The following is a 21,959-nucleotide window of genomic DNA, read 5'->3' as shown; positions in this document are numbered from 1 at the left end:
TAGAATAGCCAGTTTCTAAGATATTAGCAGTCAGGGCTGGCCTTACCATGAGGCGAACTGAGGCAGCCACCTCAGGTGCCAGACTGTGAGGGGGGGGCGCCACTAGGACCCAGAGTGTAGAAAATTGTGTCTGCTGCTGGTGCATATGTATTCTCTCTGCTCAAGATGCACAGAGATGGTGGAGTGCTGTGCTGGAGGAAGGAGGGCACAAGAGACATAACAGGCAGGCAGGACAAAAGATGAGAGGGAATAACAGAAAGCAGCAGGAGCTGCAGGGAGAGAGAGGAGGAGCCTCTTATGTACCCCTCTAGCACCCCCAGGAACCTGGACTGATTAACACCAGCTTCTCAGGGCCGGCTCTGGCTTTTTTGCCGCCCTAGGCAAAAAAGCCACCGGCCGCCCCCACCCCACCCCACCCCCCATTGCGGCAGGGGAGGGCGCCGAGCCCGGCCGCGGGCCCGCAATCCCCGACCGGCCGGAGCGCCGGGGGGAGGGCAGCAAGCCCGCCGCGGCTCCGCTCTCCCCGGCGGCCAGAGCGCCGGGAGCAGGGCGGAGAGCCCGGCCGGGGCTCTCCGCTCTCCCCGGCGGCCAGAGCGCCGGGGGGAGGGCGGGGAGCCCCCGGTGGCCAGAGCGCCGGGAGGAGGGCGGCGAGCCCGGCTGGGGCTCTCCGCTCTCCCCGGCGGCCAGAGCGCCGGGGGGAGGGCGGAGAGCCCCCGGTGGCCAGAGCGCCGGGAGCAGGGCGGAGAGCCCGGCTGGGGCTCTCCGCTCTCCCCGGCGGCCAGAGCGCCAGGGGGAGGGCGGAGAGCCCCCGGTGGCCAGAGCGCTGGGAGGAGGGCGGCAAGCCCGGCCGGGGCTCTCCGCTGTCCCCGGCGGCCACAGCGCCGGGAGGAGGGCGGCGAGCCTGGCCGGGGCCCCGCTCTCCCCGACCGGCCGGAGTGCCGGGGGAGGGCGGCGAGCCCGCTGCGGCTCCGCTCTCCCCGGCGGCCGGAGCGCCGCAGGGAGGGCGGCGAGCCCAGTCGCGGCCCCGCTCTCGGGCCGGAGCGCCCCGCCGCGCCGCCCCCCTCCAGGCGCCGCCCCAAGCACATGCTTGGTGGGCTGGTGCCTGGAGCCGGCCCTGCTCAGGGAGCTTCCTGTTTCCTGCAGCTTCCCTGAACCCACTTGAGGAGAACAGGCAGTCAACTGAAGTAGTAGGAGCCAGTTAGGCCCGTAAGACGCTGATATCTTCCCTCACTCAGGCCCTGCTACCAGCCTGCTTATTTGTCCCCTTCAATTGAGTGTTGAGAGCCACTATAGCTGGCACAGAACAGCAGTCGTGAGTGAAAGAAGAAAACGCCCCTTTGGGGCAGCATTCAGAAACAGAAAGAAAGCAAAGGAAGCTTTTCTATCTAAGCAGGAAGGAGCTCTCCTGAGATACATAGACACAAATGTTCGCGGTGAACCTTCCGGCCCCAATGAGGATGTGAGTGGTGAGGAGATGCCTGATCTACCAGTTAGTCAGAGTGCAGATGACCTGGCAGCTACTGCAGCATCCACATCTCCATCTCAAATGGATGTAACCATGTACATTCCTGAAGAAAAGTATAGATCAGAGAAGAGTGTGTTGGAGGCGCAAGAAACAGCTGCTGCTGAGTTTAGTTCCTTAAATCTAGATGATCCAGGACTGTGGACCCACTTGAGCAGTAGCCTGAGGGACTTCCTTGTACTCCATGGGCCACAGCAAGTGAAAAACTTCATGTTCCCCAAAGATAATGAAAATAGAAGTTACCATCTAACACATTACTGGCATGAAATCCCCAATGGTGACAAAGTGGAGAGTCCATGGCTTATGTACTCAAAAACCCAGAATGCTGCATACTGTTTTTGTTGCAAACTCTTCCAGTCTAATGTTCCAGCCACATTGGGTTCTACAGGAACAAAGGACTGGAAAAATCTGGCTAGAAATCTGGCATGCCATGAGAAGGCAGCAAATCACCAGAGAGCTTCCATAGGTGGAAAGAGCTTGAGATGAGACTAAGGTTAAAGGCCACCATAGATGATCAGCATCAAGAGAAGATTGCATCAGAGTCTCTTTACTGGCAAAATGTTCTGAAAAGGCTCATTGCCATTGTGAGAATGCTTGCTACCCAAAACCTAGCACTGTGTGGCACTTCAGATCAGCTGTATGTGCCAAACAATGGAAACTTCCTTAAAATTGTGGAGCTGATGGCTGAGTTTGATGCTGTACTCCAGGAGCATCTAAGAAGAGTCACCACCTAAGAAATGTACACACACCACTACCTTGGAAAAACAATTCAAAATGAGATCATACAGTTACTGGCAACAAAAGTCAAACAGAAGATTGTGGCAGATCTGAAGTCAGCAAGATATTACTCTGTTATTCTGGACTGCACACCTGACATCAGCCATGCGGAACAAATTACTTTAATGGTGCGTTTTGTAACAACAACAGAACCTAGTGAAAATGTCCCTGCAATGGTAACTGTCAGAGGACATTTTCTAGAATTTATTGACATTGGTGATACTACAGGAGCTGGTATGACAAATGTGCTTCTTAAAAAGCTGGAAGATACGGGAATTGCGATAGCTGACATGAGAGGTCAGGGCTACGATAATGGTGCCAACATGAGAGGAAAGAACAGAGGAGTGCAGACACGGATCCAAGAGTTAAACCCTCGAGCATTTTTTGTCCCGTGCAGATCTCATTAATTGAACTTGGTGGTCAGTGATGCAGCCTCAGTTTCTAGTGAGGCTGCTGAGTTTTTTAATGTAATTCGAAGCATCTATGTATTTTTCTCTGCATCAATGGCAAATTTTGAAGCAACATCTGGGAATATCCTCTCTGACACTGAAACCACTGAGTGCCACACGATGGGAAAGTCGAGTGGAGGCGATAAAGCCTATCAAACACCAAATTGGAAAGATAGATGATGCCATAGTTGCCATTATGGAGGATAATGCTATGACAGGAACTGTTCATGGGAGAACATTGGCAGAGGGAAATGGAATCACCAGAAACATACGTAACTTCAAATTTCTGTGTGGCTTAGTGTTCTGGCATGACATACTGTTTGAAATAAATGTTGTAAGCAAGAGACTCCAAAGTGTTCACCTTGATATATCTGGAGCAATCGAACAACCGGACAAAGCAAAGTCATACCTACAGTCTTACCGGTCAGATGAGGGATTTCAAAATGTTCTGAAGAGTGCACAAAAGTTGACAGAGGAACCTCACACTGAAGCTATTTTCCCACCCATTCAAGAATACAAGAGTCACTGAAGAAGAAGACATTTTGATTATGAGGCATGGGATAATCCCATCAGAGACCCCAAACAACAATTCAAAGTTGAATTCTTTAACCCGGTGCTAGATTGTGCAATACAGTCAGTTGAAGAACGTTTCATGCAGCTCAAGGAACACAGCAGTATATTTGGGAGGTTGTATGATACTCCAAAACTCCTCACTCTACCTGAAGAAGACCTACACCAGCAATGCAGGGCACTAGAGACAGTGTTGACACATGATAACATGAGCGATATTGATGCGAGTGATTTAGGTGATGAACTGAAAGCCCTTTCAAGATACATTTTAGCAGGATCAACTCCAAAGGCTGTTCTGGAATATATGTGCACAAATATGATGACCACCCTCTTTCCAAATGCTTTTGTTGCTCTGCGCATATGTTTAACACTTCCTGTAACAGTTGCCAGTGGAGAAAGCAGCTTCTCCAAGCTGAAGTTAATAAAAACACATCTACGCTCCACAATGACACAGGAGAGGCTGGTCGGCCTTGCGACCATCTCAATAGACCATGAGCTGGCCCAGACTGTGGACCTTCAGCAGGAAGCAGTTCAAATCTTTGCAAACAAGAAGGCATGGGAAAGCACTACTTTGATTATTCAAACAGATAAAAATGCCAATGTTTACTATGCAGACAAGAAAAGTTACATTTGCTGTTCAGGCGTTTGAAAGTTAAGTGTTACTTAAAATTTTTGAACAAGGCATTTTAAGTTGTTAGTTCTCCTTTATTGGGGTAGGTATCAGAGCAGTACCATGAGAAGAGTAGAACAGGAAAAAGGCAGAATTGAGACCTTTCAAAGTTTTGGCCCAAGCAAGGGGGCATGGGGATGTCATTTGAGCTCCCCGCCTCAGGTGCCAAAATGTTGTGGGCCGGCAATGTTAGCAGTTGTCTAAAAAGAACATTTTAAACTGCTGAGTGGTAGTTACTTCACAACAAAATGAATCCACAGAATATATGACTAAAATCTAGATCTCTTTTTCCCCACAGAGATGAAAAAGTAAGTGTTGTTGTAGGACATAAAGAAATTCTTAAAGCTGCCTGCATCAATGAAGAGGAAAAACGCACAGATTTGGCACTAAGAGCTAAAATGTTTTCTTTTGGAGAGTTTAATCCAGAAATCCAGGTAATTCTTTTGCAAAACACGTTTTATATCAAGAGAACAAATTTTGCAATTACATCTTTAAAAAAATCTTATTCTTATCACAGAGGAAAAAGAAGAAGTGCTGAAATGGGGATTTTCTTATGCCTTGAAATAAATAGTAGCATAAAGTATTCCATGTGGTTCCTCCCCTCTCTCCTAATCTGTTCCTGTTTAGATAACAGCATCAGTTGTGCAGTGTCTAATACTTCATTATTATTATTACTTCATTTACTATCTGCAGCTATTCAAGTTGCTGATGTAGAAGTCAGCAATTTTTTCTTTCTAGATATGGTACAGTAAATCTGACTAGGTAACATTGTGGGGGGAAAGGGATAATCTGAGACTATATTTTTTTCCCTTAGACTACATACTTCAAGTATTTGAGCACAAAGATAGATGAATGTAACATACATTTTATGCAATTGTGCAATTACTTCATATAAATATGAGTCATAGTCCCTGGGGTTGGGACGGGGGTCTGAGTCTGCAATAAAAATATCATATAGGTTGTGCTAGAGGAAGATACACAGAGATCAAGAAGATCCAGTAACATAAATCTTTGCTTTATTCTCAGTGCAAACCTGAATTGTGATACCTCGCTTCCAAAATCCATTCTGTTCACAGTCTATTTTCAGGAATTGAACATATGTAAATAAATGCATGTTTGGATAATAATAATGCTGATTCACTGACAAAAAACTTTGTTAACACCGAGTTAAAGATGTCTGGTGATATATCGTACTCTTCCAGAAAGTTTAATTCAACAAGCAAAATTCAAACTTCTGAAAACCAGTAAATGAAGTGTTAAATTACAGGCCCATGTAACCTTAACTCTGCCCCCCGGAAGTTGGTAATAGACACTAGGAATTAACTGCCTGCACTCCCACTGCATTCACTGTGTTAGCTGTATTGAATGGTGGAGAGATTATCTGGAGCAGCGTGGAAGAGCTGTGATTGTGATAAACTGCAATCTAGAGGGTATGCTGCTGTGAGGGTGATCCCTTCTACCTGGCCCCCATGTGTGTGATCAAAGGAAAGAGGTGCATCTGTACATTGAGAGATCCAATATGCCTCATTTCAGCACAGTGTTGTGTAGGTTGTGTCACTAGTGGGACACAGGGATCTTCATGCCATGGGGCTTGTCAGTAGTTAGGGTGGTTTGATGATGGGTAAGTGAAAGTACAGTGTTAGAGGGCATCATGTGTATAAGGGTTTCCACACGAGCCAGCCCCTGGCCAACCTCTGCTCCTGCCTCAGCCGGCCACCCAGCGACTCTGACAAAGAGCATGAGATACCACCAGGAAATCTTAACTCTGTGTGTTCACAAAGTTTTGTCAGTGAATTTCCTAGGTTTTTTTATTAACAGAAAGAAAGAAAGAAAGAAAGAAAGACTTGTTGTAGGAGTTAGTGGGGATTTAGGCAGTTGTAGATCTTGCTTAGGTTTGCAGGTGATATGCTGTTGCGGTTAGGTAATAACAAAAAGAACTAGCCATTACAGTATTTTTTAATCAGTAGATCTCAAAGTACTTTCCATCATTCTCCCCATTTTACAGCTAGGAAACTGAGGAACAGAGAGGTGAAGTGACTGGCCCAAGGTCACCCAGCTGGAGGATTTTAGCTGTCCCTAACCCCACCACCTTCCCTCACCCGAGGCCCCTCTATCCCCAAAATCCTCCCCTTTCTCTTGGTGCAACTCCAGAACCTCTCCCTGCCACTCTTCCCCCGCCCCTAGCAAGCATTCTCATGTTTCATTACATTGCCCCAAAATAACACACATCCCTGACAAAGCTAGGTCTGAAGGCATGGTGCTAAATTCTTTCTTAGATTTCTACCCAAAGTTGGGCTCAAACTGACGCTGGCTAGAAGTCAGGTTTAATGGCTGCTGTATATCCCATTGAGCTATCCACCTGCAGTGAAAACACACAAGCTAGAAACCCTGTTGGTTATTATGTTCACACATGCTCCAAATAATCCATTTAGTGCCCACGCATTAGGCATGCGCCTAACTTGAAAGCTTAACTATCTTGACACTACCGTTTTCAATTTTGCTAACAAAGGTTAATGGATGCAATGCACCAGCTGACATAAATGTCCAGTGATTAAGATCATTTTGACCAGGCTCAGAGCCATGGTTTAATCTCTCCAACTGGGGGGAAAAAAAATTGGTAAAATATGTCAACCTTAAGAAAAGCTGTTGGTTTTTTTTTTGCGGGGGGGGGGGGGGGAAGGAGGGTGCTGTGTCTCAGGAATCCCTTGGTCCAATGACCCTAAATTTGGATCACTAACCCATGCCCCCATAAGGCACACCATATTTCAAGGAAATCTGAGTAACTGTGGATTTTAGAGGACTTAGAAGAGTCCGCCTTTGAACAGAAAACTGGTCTGACCCTTAACTGTAGCAGAGCTAGTATTCCGCTATGACACTGTCATAGCTTATCTCCTGAGAAAGAAACCTGCTTCTTGGTTCCAAGGCCAGGTCTACACCAGAAAAAAAGACAGCTGTTTGTAATGAGGTAGATTTCACCTGATAGATAACACGTTATAAAATCCTAGTGTAAACAGGATAAATTGTAGTTTACCTCAGTATAGCTACTGCAGGTGATCCCTGGGCTGCCCCTTTGGGGCCACAGTTCAGCCAGGGACTTAAACATGTGCCCAGCTGTAAGCATGTGAGAAGTCCCATTGACACACACGTATGCATGTACATAAGTACTTTGCTGAATTAGGGCCGTAGCTCAGGAAAGGGTGAGGTATTTATCACCAAAACCCTAAGGTGGAATCTCCTTGAATTCCAATGCTGCGTATTTGTTGTTTTTCATAAGGTTAAAATGCTTCTGTTTTTTCACCATTCACATAACGCAAAAGTCATCCTCTTATTGATGTGATCACATGTGGCTGTCAGATTGATAGTAAATACACGTGTATATTGTCTGCTGCTTTCAAGGCATTTGCAGAAATGCTATTGTATTCAAATATCACTCGTGCAATATTTTATAGGCTCTTACAGATTTGTTTGTGTTTAATCTAAGGACAAAATGCTACATTCACTTACTAAAAAGGTTGCAGAAGTGTACAGAGTTAGTGTTGGTGAAGTAGACACATCAAGTATTAACTCCATTCAGATGTTGAGGAGAATAGAGAATCGAATTGAAGAACTGTGTGAATTGTTGGAGTCAGTTCCAAAAGAAAATATTGAAGCAATTGAGAAAATTAAGATGAAAGAAAGAAGGCAAAGGTAAAGTGAATGTTCAATATGTATAAAATGAGCAAGCTCTTTCCTGATTTGTATTCTGAACAATCTTTGTGGGCTTAGAGCATTTAACTAACAATATTGGTCTTAATCTTGCAAAATGTGGAAGTTCTGACAACAAATGTGTCTGTATATTTTGGATGTGCATAAATTAGATGTTTACCTACATAGCATCACATTAGGGGCAGCATAATGTTTTGCACTTAAGATAGTAAAATAACTGCACATGCCTTCCTAGTGCACCTTTGGTGTGTTCAGCATCAGACATCTAGAGCCTAGTTTTCACTACTCCCACCCAAAAAGGCAGGTTCTTAATTTGAGGTAAAACTGTAGTGAAAACAAGACAGTTGGTAGTTTTCACATGCATTAGCAAGTTGATTTAAAGACTAGGCTCCCCATTCTATAAGTTGTTTTGTATTCACTAGCATTTTACCTTGAGTTAAGAACATGCATTTATTTTGTAGTGAAAACAAGGCCTGTGAGATGCTTCCAAGCACTGAATTATGTTTCTCTCAGTAATACAATATATTGTCCCTAGGCTTGGTTATAATCAATAAATTTTAGCAATGGTCGATTTCTCACTGCACTCAGAAAAACAACTATAAGGAAAAAAACGGCATTCATAACTGGGGGTGGGATTTTCAAAAACACTCAGTGTTGCCCTAACTCCCATAGAAATCAGTGCTAAAATTTCCACTAGGCCAATGCTGAGTGATTTTGAAAATCTTCCCCAAAACTTTGAAAGGTTTAAAAGCTGATCTATCTGTAGGTAACCAGTACACTCTTTCTTTTGTTATTAATCCATATATTATGATTTTATTTCCAAATTCATAATGAATCTGCTTCTCTCACAGGCGCCAACTTTCTAATGTATCCGGGGGTGCTTCACCCCCAGCTCTGCCCCAAGCCCTGCCCCCACTCCACCCCTTCCTCCAAGGCCCCACCCCTGTCTGAACTCTTTCCTCTCCCTCCCCCCTGCATGCCGCATCCTCGCTCCTTCCCCTCCCTCCCAAAGCTACCCCCAAGAGGGGGTAGCTAGCTTGTGGAAGAATTCTTTTGTCTACCTAGTGCTGTCTACACGGAGAATTAGGTCGGCTTAACTACGCCGCTCAGGGGGTGTGGAATTTTCACACCCCTGACTGATGTAGTTAAACCCACCTAATTTTCTAGTATAGACCAGGCCTCTGTCTCTGGTGCTTGCTCCCACATCACAGATTGCAGCATGGAGAAGAGGACAGTCTCTGCAGAGCTGCTATATCCCATCCCCGTGCAGGTGGGTGAGGAGTGGGCTCAGTCCCACCCGTCATCTCTCAAGGCACTGGCTAGGATAGCTACACTGGCATGCTGGAGGAAAGATGCTAGGTATAGGCTATTGTTTTGCTGCCCATGAAGCAGCCTGGGAAGCAGATTGTGATTCTGAGAGTCACAATCTGTTTTCCAGTCTCCCCCCCCCCTTTTAAACAGGAACTTCATCCTATTAGGAGCATCATATTATGCCAAATTGTAAGTTCTCGGTTGATTCATCCTTAGTTCTTCTTTACATAATAGGAATAAATGTTCCGATTTCCTCCTCCAGCTCTCTCCGGCTGCTCCCTTCAGTCCTTTCTGCTTACGAGTCCTTTTGTTTCTTCCCCACTTTTAAGCTTTGCATTGTTTACTATGCTGCCTGCCCCTTAGCTTGGAACAATATTCAAGTTCCTCTACTATGAGACTCCCCCTCTATCCCTTCCAGTCCATTTCTTCCAAGAATTTCCTTGTTATCTCCAACACGCTTCCTTTGCTCCTTCTTGAACTGCATCCCTTGACTTGCTTCTGTGTCTTGTTGGTCTAAGCCTGGAAGCCCTGTGGATCAGGCAATGTCCTGCTGTGAAAATGTACTACTCTACGTGATTTTTAATAACCATATTGTAGAAAGATTATCATATATGCACAAATAAGTGATGATTCCCCAATAAAAATTGATGGCATGCCTCCCCCTGGACACACACACTTTCCCCCCCTTCCAACTGGCAGCATTGTGAAGTGTGGGTATGGCATAAGTTGTCTAGATCCCACACCCTAATATACTCTGTTATATGTCACCGATGGAAATGCTATATTTATGTCTCTCTATAATTCATGAACTTTTTTATTGCCATAAGTACATGTATCATCAGCTTTCCCAGGGCAGAGACTGTCTCTTTTTGTGTTTTGTACAGTGCCTACCACAGTGGGGTCCTGGTCCTCTAGGCACTATTGCAATACAAATAATAATAATAATAATCCAAAATCCTAGATTTTTCATTTGCATCTCCTATTTAGCTAACAGACAAAAACAAAACAAAATCAAACAATCCGTCTTAGACAACTGCCTAGTGACAACACAGCTGCAGAGATGCTGACATGCACATTATTCCATCTCAAGTCAGCATTCAATTCTGCTTTAATTTTTCCCTTCAGAACCACCCTTTTTGATTACATATGACAGCATACTAGTGTTTTGTGCTGATTCTACCACTTTTGCTCTAATAGATGCTCCTCCAGTACAAATGCAGATGGTATGGGGGAGCTGGAGATTCACCTTTTCTTTTAGAGGAGAGGCATATATCAGCGGATCTTCAGCTATGTGGGAAGGCAGATGACAGCACCTTCAGACATAAATAAAGCCAACATTCTGAGAAGCACAGCATGGGCAGTGGCAGATTAGCCACAGGGCCTGGGCCCAGGGGCCCCAGCCAACTAGGGCCCCCCCTGCTTCTGCTGCCTGCGGATGGGGCAGGGGAAGCCCCCCTGACCTCCTCCCCGGCAGAAGCCGCAGGGCAGCAAGCGAAGCCCCCGTGCCCGAACCCACTCTCTGGCAGAAGCGCCAGGCGGACGGGGCAGGAGAAGCCCCAGTGCCCCAATCCTGGTCCCCTGCAGAAGTGTGGAGGGTGGCAGGGGAAGCCCCAGCACCTGGACCCCTGCTGCGGTCCTGGGACTGGAGGGGCTCTCACTCCCTGCTATGGCCCTGGGGCCATGGCATGGGGACAGAGCTTCTCCGGTCTTGGGGTGCAGTGGGGGGAGGGCAGAAAGGAGCAAACGGGTTGTGGGATGGGTGGAATGGGAGAGAGGCCCTGGGTGAAACAGGGGCTGGGTCCCGGGGAGGAGTCAGAAAGGGGTGGGGCTGTGGGTGGGCCACAGGCAGAAGGGGCAGAACAGGGGCAGGACCACAGACAGAAGAGGTGGGGAGGGGCCCCACACTTGCTCTGGCCCAGGGCCCCCGGAAACCTTAATCCACCTCTGATCATGGGATATGAAGGACTTGTATGGTGTCTAATGTCAACCAGTGGATGTGTAATCTATTGGGTTTAGCAAACTGAGATGTTTTTACTTTTATTAAATGGACAAAAATGTATGACTTGATGGGCAATCTAGTCCTAGAACAATAGAAACAACCAGGGAAGTCACTAAGGTTTTGATCCTGCTCCATTGAAGTCAATCGGAGTAGGGAGCAGACCCTAACCCATGTGTTATAGTGATCATGTGACAGAGGAACACCATCAGGTTATAGTCGTTAACAATGCACTATAGTTCAACTTTTTGCCCTATTGTACGTGGGAGTGCCTGGTTGGTCCTCAATAGCCTACTATTTGTTATCTGGAGGTATTATATTTGTACAGCTATGCACCAATGGAAACAAATGGATTGGGCAATTTTTTCTTCCTGTTTTTCCTGTTACTTGTTTTTTAAACGAATAGAGTTAGGGGGACAGCGTGTGATATGCTAATAGTGCCAATGAGATAGTATCGAGTTGGAGTTCTCAGGGGAGCAAACATCTTGCCAAATGCTGCCTTCTATATTTCAAAGCTGGGTTTACCACAGGTCAGAAAAACAGTTCATTTAATGTGATATCACACATGTGTTTTTTAAAAATCATAACATAAACCGTTTAATGTACAAAGCCCCTCAGAAATATTTATTTTAATACAACACTGATCTCATAAAAGGCCCCAATTATATTTTTATGTTCTAAGCATTTCTGGAATTATTTTTTCTACTTTTGGTGCAGTAACAGGTCTACACTTGTTTTGTTATATGATAAAAATGCTTTTGTTTTATGTTAGGGAAGTGAAATCATGAGTTAAATATTTATACTGTGGTATATTGGAATATCATAGTTGACATTTTTGTATGAATATTACCATAAAAATACAAGTAGCTAAAAGGTTTTTATTTTCTGTCAATACACCAGATGTATCTGTTGAAACAAGGTCACATTTAAATGTTTCAGGACTATGAGTTGCTTTTAGATGATCTATTACAAAAACAATAAAGCGGAGATACGGCTACTCCCCAGCTGCATGGCACCGGATGTCTATTCTGGAACACCAACAGCCCATTTAAAATTAGGGAGTGTCAACCATGTTCAAAACATCACACATAAAAACACAGTTTGGCTTTTCCAAATAACAGCAGATTTTTCTTTGCAGCTGGAAGTGTCCTTCAAGTCCCAACGCTCCCACTTGTTCTACACTGCCATAGAGTCCCTGGTGCACTAAATTTTCTTCTAGCAGAAGACAAATGCTATTTCTACCTTTAGCATGTATCAGACGTCTCAGCCCAAGAGGAAGGGATTCAGAGGAGATATGCTCCTTGCCATGAATCAGCAGGAGAACTGACTTTGAAAGGCAGAGATTCTTTTCCTGATGAGAGGGGCTGAGCATGTTACCTTTGCTGTATTACTTTCACAGAAGCAAGGGACTAAGGCCCTGCTGATTCTGCCAACACACACACGAGGAGTCCCATTTTGTTGAGAAACTAGCTACATAGATTCCAAGTCCGGAAGGGACCATTGTGATAATCTAGTCTGACCTCCTATAACACAGGCCATAGAACTTCCCCAAATAATTCCTAGAGCAGATCTTTTAGAAAAACATCCAATCTTGATTTTAAAATTGTCAGTGAGAGACTCCACCATGACCCCTTGGTAAGTTGTTCCAATGGTAAATCTCATTGTTAAAAATGCACATCTTATTTCTAGTCTGCATTTGTCTAGCTTCAACTTCCAGCCCTTGGATCATGTTATACCTTTCTCTGCTAGACTGAAGAGCCCATTATTAACTATTTGCTTTCCATTCAGGTACATATAGATTGTAATCAAATCACCCCTTAACCTTCTCTTTGTTAAGCTAAATAGATTGAGCTCCTTGAGTCTATTGCTGTAATGTAAGGCATGATTTTTAATCCTTTAAGCATTCTCAGGGCTCTTCTCTGAGCCTTCTCCAATTTTTCAACATCCTTCTTGAAATGTGGACACCAGAACAAGACATAGTATTTGTGTAGCAATCACAGCAGTGCTAATTGCATTGACTTGGGGTGTGGGAGCATAGATAATGACAATTAATAAAGTTACTGCTATTGTGTGACACCACAAGATGCCATAAGGCAGTAGCTATCTGGGAAAAGAAACTGGCATCTGTTTTAGCTGAATTCCAAAGTTAAATAAATGTCAAGGCAGTTACAGCGAGCTTTGTCCTTGTGTTAAATTACCCAGCAAAAACAGATAAAAGACCTGGCAGGCATATTATGTTCCTGCCTTGAAAATCACGTCTGGTCACCAAAAAATTATTACAAATTTAAGGAGTTTTGTATGAAAGTTCAGAACAAACGTATCTGATGTAATGCAGGTAGTTTACCTCCAGTAGCTCATTTTGTTACTGTGGTAATTTTTTCGAATGGTTTCAATTCTTTCAAAAGTTGGTTTGCTCTTTTGAGGAGAGAGGTTGCATGATCATCCCTGGTAATTTAAGAACTTCTTCATAGGGGTTTGCAGGATCAGAGCTTAAATGTGGGGCTAGAGCTTTGATTCTCTACATGGCAGCCTGTTGTGAAGTGAGTAAACTTGAGTTCATGTGTTGGTTTGTTTTAGCAATAATTAAGGATTCCACTACATTGTTGCAAAGTCACCATTTTGTTTTTAAGTGACACTTTTGCATTAACACTATGGTGTGATGTCTAATATAGTGAATAGTTGTACTGTACTGCCCCCTTATGGGATTTATCAGTATATGAGATACTTAAATAGTACTGTATACAAAACTTTTTGTTCATTAGCTACATTAGTGACCAGAATTTTGTAAAGCCTCTTTGTTTTCTCCTAATATCGTACATTTGGTAAGTTACCGTTTGCAGTCTACTGTACACCCACCACAGAAAATAAATAAAGCACACAGCATCAAAAGAGTATGCCTGGAAAAAAAAGGAGAGTAATGTAGCTGGAAGGCCATTCTTTATTCTGAGTCATTACTAAACTAATACCCCAGCATGATGTGAAGGGACAGATTGTACTTTTGGATGGATGTGCCATCTTTCAGAGAAAACATAAAACCCCACACCTGAGCACACGCAGTAAAGATTTTGTAGCCCTTTTTGAAGAGATAAAAGAAACTTAGCTAGTTCTGACCAAAATCCAATTTGGGTAACTATATTGTATCTGCCTCCTGCCTTCCCATCCCCTTCCGACATACCTTGCAGTTTCAAGAGGATATGTTAGTATTTGCTTCCTGTTCTAACCTAAATAATGTCACTGCCCTGTGAAACTGCTACCATGTTCCATCCTAGAAGCGGATAAAATGATTTCAGCAATAGTTCCTAAAGTATTTGGAACCTATTAGTTATACACATGTATAGTCATTTCTGGGGTAGAATATGGCAGCTATCTAACAGTGCACTACTTAAGTTCCTTTTGAAATGTCAGTGTGATTACCCATGCTCGGATTTGGATAGGTCAGTGTTTGGCTAATTTCTGTTTTGCAAAAAAGTCCCATGAGAATGTTAAGGTCCTCACGGATTGTGGTCATGCATTATGTCTCCAAAAGCAGCAATTCCAGCAGCACAATACCCCTTCTCACCAGTCTGTGACGTTAGTTCAATTTAGATGGAGAGAGAGGAGTCTCATCCTGTCAAAACACTTTCTATGTCATGCAGTTGTTTAGAAGTGTCCCATCTGAGTGCTGATTAGGACCAACATCACATAGCTTGTGAGAGATGATGTAATCACAGCACAAGAAGGTATGGTTTAAAAAAAAAAAAAAAGGCTTAAAGAGAAATTTTTTTTTAAAGGCAACGACTGCCTTATGTGGAAATAACATCATGGTACCCTTTTCTCCGCTGCTCTGCAAGTTAGACATGATGCCCTTTTATAAGAAATAAGCTTTGCTTCCATCAAATTCCAGGACAACTCATCCCATGTGATATCTGAAACAGTAATATTACTCTAGTAAAAAAACAAGAAGCTATATAGGATCCCAGATTATTTTAAAAAAATTCTAATCTGCAAGCCTGCCCCACTTCATTCTCCTTAGTCATTTTGCTGGTAGTTCAGGAAAACACCTTCCTTGAACCAAGATAATTAACTACTGTTTCAAAACTACTGTTTGTTGCCTCCAAAATTAAATTTAAAGAAGCAAAAAGAGTTTGTGTTACAGTTTCAGACCTTTTTGTTCCTATTAATACCTTATGAGTCACTAGCAAATTTCATTTTTCGCCATTGCAGGTTACGTGAAGAAAAAAAGAAACAAGAAACAAAATTTCAGGAAGAACGACTGCAGTGTTCTCTGAAAAGAGCAACTGCAGCACCAAAGAAGAAGGTTTGCATTTAGTTTATTTTTTCTGAAAAGTCTGAGACCATGTGTATTTTTCTTAATAAAAATCCTGTCCCTTTATAGCACTTTTAAAGTTAAATATTAGGATTAGCTTTACTTTTCCTATGCAGGAGAGAAATTTGCATGTAGTTATGACTAAAACATAAAACACCACTGATCATTAGCCTATTCTTTTAAATAAATTTACAAAATTTGCAGTAGTAGTAGATCACTAAAAATAGTTAATCCACTGTCATTTTTTATTTGACATCAGACAGGCCTTTTTGAATAAGAGCTAACTAGTATTTGGTGAAAACTCAATTATAAAGCACTAAAATATGCAAGCAGCCAATTAGTGGATTAAGTGAAAATATCTAGCCCTTATTTTGAATAGTAACTAATTGAATATTTCAGTAAAATAGTACTTGAAAGTGGTTGAGGGAAATTTAAGGTATAATCCAGTTCAAGGTCCTTTTATTTAATTAAGAGGTCACATCATTAGCAGTTAGAAATCAGCAGAGAATTCACATTTCAAGAGGGTGATACTTGAACTGTTTCCATGGCCTCAACTGCAATATATAAAATGTACAATACTAGCTGGTTAATAGTTTCTGGATGCTAGTACTACTCTGCATTCTGCTAGCATCATTACTCAAACTGAGTAGGCCTGTAAATGTAGAATGAGTTGTGTATCTGTTCAATTAGTCAAAAAACAGTGTAAAATCAGAAAACTGAGTGAACATTATCACCCCAACCTTATTTCTTCCCTCTGACTGTATATATTAAGATGCATCTTAATTATATAATGAAGCAAATGCAGTAACACTAATTACACATCTAAGATTATATAAGTGTAATTAATTTTCACTTTGTTATACAGTGTCACATTGTCAGGGTTGTGTGAGAATTTAATGTGACCCTCTATTAATATGTAAAAACCTGGGCAGTTTCCAGATTGTCTGATTTTATCTCAACCTCAGAGAGACACAATTTGAAGCATAGTCTTGTTTTTTAAATTAGGCAGATGTAATAGCTGTGAGTGCTCTACTTATGCTGGGGTATTGCAGGCATGTTTTTCTATTTTGAAAAATGAGTTTCACGGGCAAGCTAAGGTACTGCAAATGCTTGTGTACAGGGGTAACACCTACAGGTAAAATTATGCATATGTGTGTTGGTAAGATCCAGCCTTAATTGATTATGACAGAAGCAGTGCAAGTTATTAGAGTAAACTGAAGAACAGGTAATTTCTAATGTTTCAGTGAGTTGTTTTAGGTGGCATATAATAAAAGTAGGTAAAACTTTCAGACATATGATAGTTAAAGCTGGGTGTTTTTAGTCTTTTACAGAGTGTAGATTAATACAAGTTTTGAAAAGTGACGGTGGTAGATTCCAATTTCTCTCTGTTCTCTACCTCTAATCTTGTTAACAGCAGTACTGTCAGGCCTGCTGACAAACTAGAATTGGGAGATGATTCTTCCAGAGTGGGGAAAGGAAGCCTTTCCATAGCCTCAGGCTGGGACCCATGCTAGGAAATGATCATTAACGCATATGTAAATGGTAGAATAAAAGACCGCATACTGCCATATCAAAGAGAAGGTAGTAAGTGCCACATATTGATGGTACTGCCATGGGAAGGAGCCATCCCAGCACTAAGCCACTCAAAATTCTCATTCCTGTGCAACTAGCTGGTGCTTATAGCTTGTTATGTGCTCCAGTTTCGGACAGTCTGTGCATTCACACACCCTTCTCTCCTCTACTAATGCTTGTCATACTCCACTAACACCCCCAGCAGTTTAGTTCTGGTTTGTACTTTACCATTCTGAACTAAATCCATAGGGGTTTACACTCTTAGATGTAATGTGCCATCACAGCCTCAGAAGGGTCATGGTCTTTAGCTGTGATAACAACAAAGCAGCTGTGAACTTCAGCCCAGATGCACATCTGGGCTGAGGACTTTTTTTTTTTTTTAAATAAACAAAACCCCAACCATCAACTAACAGTTTTATTCTTTTAAAATTTTTAAGTCTAGTTATATTCTTAAGCAAGAATCTGCATGTTATAAGTCAGACTAAGGCTATGCTGTGCCAGACCTACGCATAGCCAGGAGACCTGGGGAGAGAACCTCACCTGCTGTAAATTGTCATAGCTCCATTGACTTCAATGGAACTATGCAAATGTACAACAGCTGAGGATTATCACCATTATGTCACCATCCAGCCACTGAGGCCATATTTTCTCTATAGGTAATACAGCAGCCAAACTTCAGGAGGCTTTGACTACTTCAGGGCAAAATGACTCTTGGAATCATTGGGGCATAATGCAACTCCACACCCAACACGGAGCTGTGGAAGTATTTCACAATGCAGCCCTATATAGTCTATTAATAGAATTTATGATAAAAATATGAGTCTCCATAGATGTATACGTTTGTGTTCAACATTTTCCTTTTCCAACATTTCAGATGGGAAGAAAACTGGTATTTCGCTCACAGCCTCCAGAGATTAGACGGGAGGAGGTGTGCCTGAAAGAGATCAGCACAAAAATGCAAGACGACATGTTATTTCTCACTTGAGTTTAAAAGTAGTTGTACCTCCTTAAAGGCAGTGTTACAGTGTTGTAGGTGTATCTTCCTACTTAGTTCATCTAGAGCAAAAGATTAATATTCTGTACTGTAGTTTAACAGAACTTACAAACAAAGAGGAGTTATCACTAACATGCCGGGATCCTTAGTGTAAGTAGTAAACCTACTTTGTACATCAGATGTGAAAAAGCCCAGAATGTCTTTACTGATCATTCTGTTACACCTATTACCCCTATCAGCAGAGAAAAATGCCATTCCCACAATTCCTTCAGTACACTCCAGTGTAGTCAGCTTAGAAAGACAGCTGTTTGCAACAGTAAAAAAAATCCTCATGGACTTTTGAGCTGCTCTATAATATGACTGCAGTGCAATGAAAGAGATAGGACACCCTTTGTTACATAAAATGATATGCCACAATCCTGTTGATATGCACAACTTTAAAGATAAAGTTTACCATTGGAAGCCACTTAGATGCAAGAGTTCACCTTTAAGAATAGAATAAATAATAATAGTAATACATATTAGTATTTTAAAATGTCATTTCATCCCATCAACTATGTAATCTTATTTCAGTTTCAGACCGAAAGATTTCCTCTCTAGCATTAATCTTGCAACAACCTTTAAAAAAGTTTGACTTTAAATTAAATGGGTTTATATAGTTCAAAGTTTCCCTCTGTACGATAATACACTAAACAAACGAACAAGTTATGAATTTTATAGAAATGTGTACAGTAAAACTTGACTCCTTAACAAAAGTTGTGAAAAACTGATCTTTATTTTCCAGAAATATACAAACTTATTCTCTCATTTCTCCATCTTCTTCTTCTTCTTCTACTCCTCTGATGTACAGGACGTTGTTACATCTGTAAATAGAACCAGAAGTTCTCTTAATTTTAAACGTTTTTGTTGACTTTCCCCAGATGAACACTAGCTTTTAACTAAGTTACGCGTTTTCCAAATTCAACTTGGACCAACTACTTAAAAAAGCCTCCAAACATCAAGTTTATCAGGCCAACCAATTAACATATGTGGATGGTGATCCCACAGTCCAAGGGCTTTTCAGATGGTTCATTTTGTAGCTGTCCATTATAACAGAGAAAATAAGTTATTAAAAGAATGACATTCATTGTACACTCGACTAATTTATTTTTAGGCCCATATCCTATGAACTTATGCCCATGCTTAACTTCAAGCACATTAGTGTTTGCAGGAGCCGGGCCTTAATATATATGTAATAGTTTATTAGTACTCTGTTGAAATTCCTCCCCCTCACACACACATACACTCATTGAGGTCTCTGCCACCTGCTGATACCTCTCCCTATTTAGGGACCCTTCATTTCTGTGAAATTGTTCAGTGCCTATTTAACTTCCTGAATAGGCGTGAGATTTTCCTCAGCTATTGACAAGAGATTCATATACATATCCAATAAGAATCCAGAGAACTAATGAAAGACATCATTACAAAAGGAGAAATTATGAAACATTTGTGTATTTTAGTGTTACTTTCCCCCTCCCCCAATAAAGGATTACACTAAAATCTATATTAACAAAGTGTTGTCTGGGACCGTTTAGCATAGAAATGGATACTACAATTAATGTCCTTAACATTGCAAGTTTTCAGATTGTTATAGGCTGAGTATTAGGAGTTGAACAGTTATGTCCATGTCTACTATGTAAATAATACATTTGTAGCTTATGAAATACTCTAATTTCATAATTACCTTATCAAAACTTCACCAAGGTGTCCTGACAATGCACCATCTATGTATTCTTCTGTGTTTGCAAGCTTTTAGAAAAGGAAGAAAATATTAGCACAACTGTTTGAAGAAAATTCTCAGCCAGCAATCAGTAAACTATTGTAAGGCTAAAGTCACTCTACAAGGGTTAATGGGCCCTTTTGGAGACTGGGTCTGTTCAATAGTAACTTGTACCTCATTAGAGCGCTTCATTTTATTATGCATGTAGCTTATTATGTTTCACTTTTCATTTAAGAATTTGACCAGAAGTGTGTAATATATAGCCAAATATTGTCTACTGCTTTAGAACTATTGCTTTTAAACTTCCTATAAGTGTTCTTTTGAGGAAATTATGTTTGCCATCAGGCATCAAAGCAGTAATTACTCCTACTAATAATAATAATCAGTTCTTGTATAGCCTTTTTAATCAGTTCTCAATCCAATCTTACCTTCATCTTGGACAAGGCTGCTGCTCCGTTGCACTGCAGGAGTGGGTAACTCCGCACAGGGCTAAGCAAGAGCAGGAGCAGTGGGCTCCCTGCCTACCTGTCAGATGACTTATTTGATACCAGGAAAGTCAATCCCCCGTTATGAGCTCCCCTGAATAACCCTGTCCCGCCCACCACCTGTGGGACCCCCATCCCCTCTGAACAACCATGACACACAGACTCCCCCCCCCACCCACACCTCTGGGTCCTCTCTGAACCCTGATACACACCCAGCTTTGACCCTCCCCCCACCCGCTCTGGGGCCCCCCGTCCCTCCTGAACAGCCCCCACCCCACCCCGCAGCCCTTGGGGCCTCCCCGGGGCGGCCGCGTCCCGGCTCCCACTGACCTGCATGTTCATGTAGCCGTCGACAGACACCAGGTAGCCCTTGTACTCCATCCCCCACTTCAGCTTCACCATCACCGGCTTCCCCGTCAGTCCGTTCAGGAAGGGCTTGGGGTTCAGGGGCAAGCTCTGCGGGGCGCAACGTCACCACAACAGCGGGGTCAGGGCGAGGGGCCCGACTCCCGAACAGCCCCCAACCCGGCACCGCCCCGCCCCCTCTCTCCGGCCATTCCCCCCCTCACTTCACCCGCCCCAGGGCGCCCCCGTTGACGCCCCCAACCCTCCCCCTCGCGGCAGCGCCCCCCTCACCATGGTAACGCGGCCTGGCACAAGGCAGCGGTAAAACCAAAAATTACTCGCAGGGCCGCACGTGTGCCCGCTGGAGTCTAAAAGAAAAGCAGGAAGTGACGTCCGTGCCTCCACTTCCGGGAGGGCGCCCTGACCTTTCGCCTTTTCCCTGCCCACGAAAGCCTGAGTCCCATTGGGCACGGGGGCTAGCGCGCGAACGGAAAAGCCGGGCGCTGAGTGGCGGGACCGGAGGCGGTGACGCGGCCCTCGTGGAGACGGAAGCGTCGGAGGCCACGCCCCGTCCCCTGCGTTAGGGCGACCTGTAGCAGCTGGTTCCGTACCGTAATCCTGTGTGTGTGTATGGGGAGGCTGGAATTTGAACCTGCGCTTTCTTAGCGGTTTTATGACGGTGGTGGGAGGAGACAGACTGTCCCCAAGGCCCAGGGAGGAGCCAAAGCACGTGGAGCCCATTGCAGGGTTAGGGCCTTTCCCTGCAAACTACTTGCCCTGGCCTGACCCAGTGCGCAGAACTGCGCCGTGCAATGCTGTGAATTTGATTATTTAATTCATAGACTTCCCCATGCAACATTATTTCTCCAGTTCCCCCATGGCCAGAGCAGCCAAGTGCCTCACAAACTTTAAGGAATTTATTTTGCTCTCTTCGTTTTTGAAAACTACTCAACCGTTTTGCCTACAAATATTTCCAAATAAATGATCAATTCATTCCTGAGCTGAGAATGAACCTGTTAAATTTGAGTAAAAAAATGTTTTTAAAAAACGAAAGCTCATTGCAGGATTGGGGCTAAAGGGGTCATTGCCACCTTCTTAGAACTTAATTTTTTATTTTCCTGGAAGACATCCGATTCACCAACTGAAGTTGATCCTGGCAGTAAAAGATACTCCCTCACCCCCATTGTCTCTGTAATAACCTGGGAATCATTGCTCATCTTAATTAATTAGCCTCTTAGAGTTGGTAGGGCAACTCCCACCTTTTCATGTTCTCTGTATGTGTATATATATCTCCATACCATATGTTCCATTCTATGCATCCGATGAAGTGGGCTGTAGCCCATGAAAGCTTATGCTCAAATAAATTTGTTAGTCTCTAAGGAGCCACAAGTACTCCTGTTCTTTTTACTGGGAACAACAGGGTTACAAATCTGCAAACCAGATTCAGTCTCCTCCCAGAAATGAATGTAGTGTGAGTGTATATATTTATCCACAAGGT

General features: G+C 43.1%; 2 protein-coding genes across 3 annotated transcripts in view; one reads left to right on the top strand and one right to left on the bottom strand.

The window, feature by feature from the left end:
* Positions 1-17,863, top strand: part of CCDC38 (coiled-coil domain containing 38) — a 54,734-nt gene extending 36,871 nt beyond the window's left edge. The window contains exons 11-14 of the mRNA XM_065413345.1: positions 4,287-4,422; positions 7,470-7,675; positions 15,204-15,297; positions 17,753-17,863. Of these exons, the coding sequence (XP_065269417.1) occupies positions 4,287-4,422; positions 7,470-7,675; positions 15,204-15,297; positions 17,753-17,863 (547 nt within the window). The remainder of the gene's footprint in view (positions 1-4,286; positions 4,423-7,469; positions 7,676-15,203; positions 15,298-17,752) is intronic.
* Positions 17,314-20,835, bottom strand: SNRPF (small nuclear ribonucleoprotein polypeptide F). 2 transcript variants are annotated; one of them, XM_065413368.1, is made up of 5 exons: positions 20,753-20,835; positions 20,447-20,572; positions 19,596-19,660; positions 18,669-18,735; positions 17,314-17,812 (listed from the first exon to the last, which is right to left on the bottom strand). In XM_065413368.1, the coding sequence occupies exons 1-4, from the start codon at positions 20,753-20,755 to the stop codon at positions 18,669-18,671; spliced, it is 261 nt and encodes an 86-aa protein (XP_065269440.1). In that variant the 5' UTR covers positions 20,756-20,835; the 3' UTR covers positions 17,314-17,812. The 2 variants fall into 2 exon arrangements, with proteins under 2 accessions (XP_065269440.1, XP_065269430.1); XM_065413358.1 differs by lacking the exon at positions 17,314-17,812 and having other exon boundaries at positions 18,625-18,735.
* Positions 20,836-21,959: the final 1,124 nt, after the last annotated feature.

Source organism: Emys orbicularis, chromosome 1, assembly GCF_028017835.1.
Source record: "Emys orbicularis isolate rEmyOrb1 chromosome 1, rEmyOrb1.hap1, whole genome shotgun sequence".
In the NCBI taxonomy this organism is placed as follows: domain Eukaryota; kingdom Metazoa; phylum Chordata; order Testudines; family Emydidae; genus Emys; species Emys orbicularis.
Note: the sequence above shows the minus strand (reverse complement) of the source record. Positions and strands in the feature narration are given on the sequence as shown.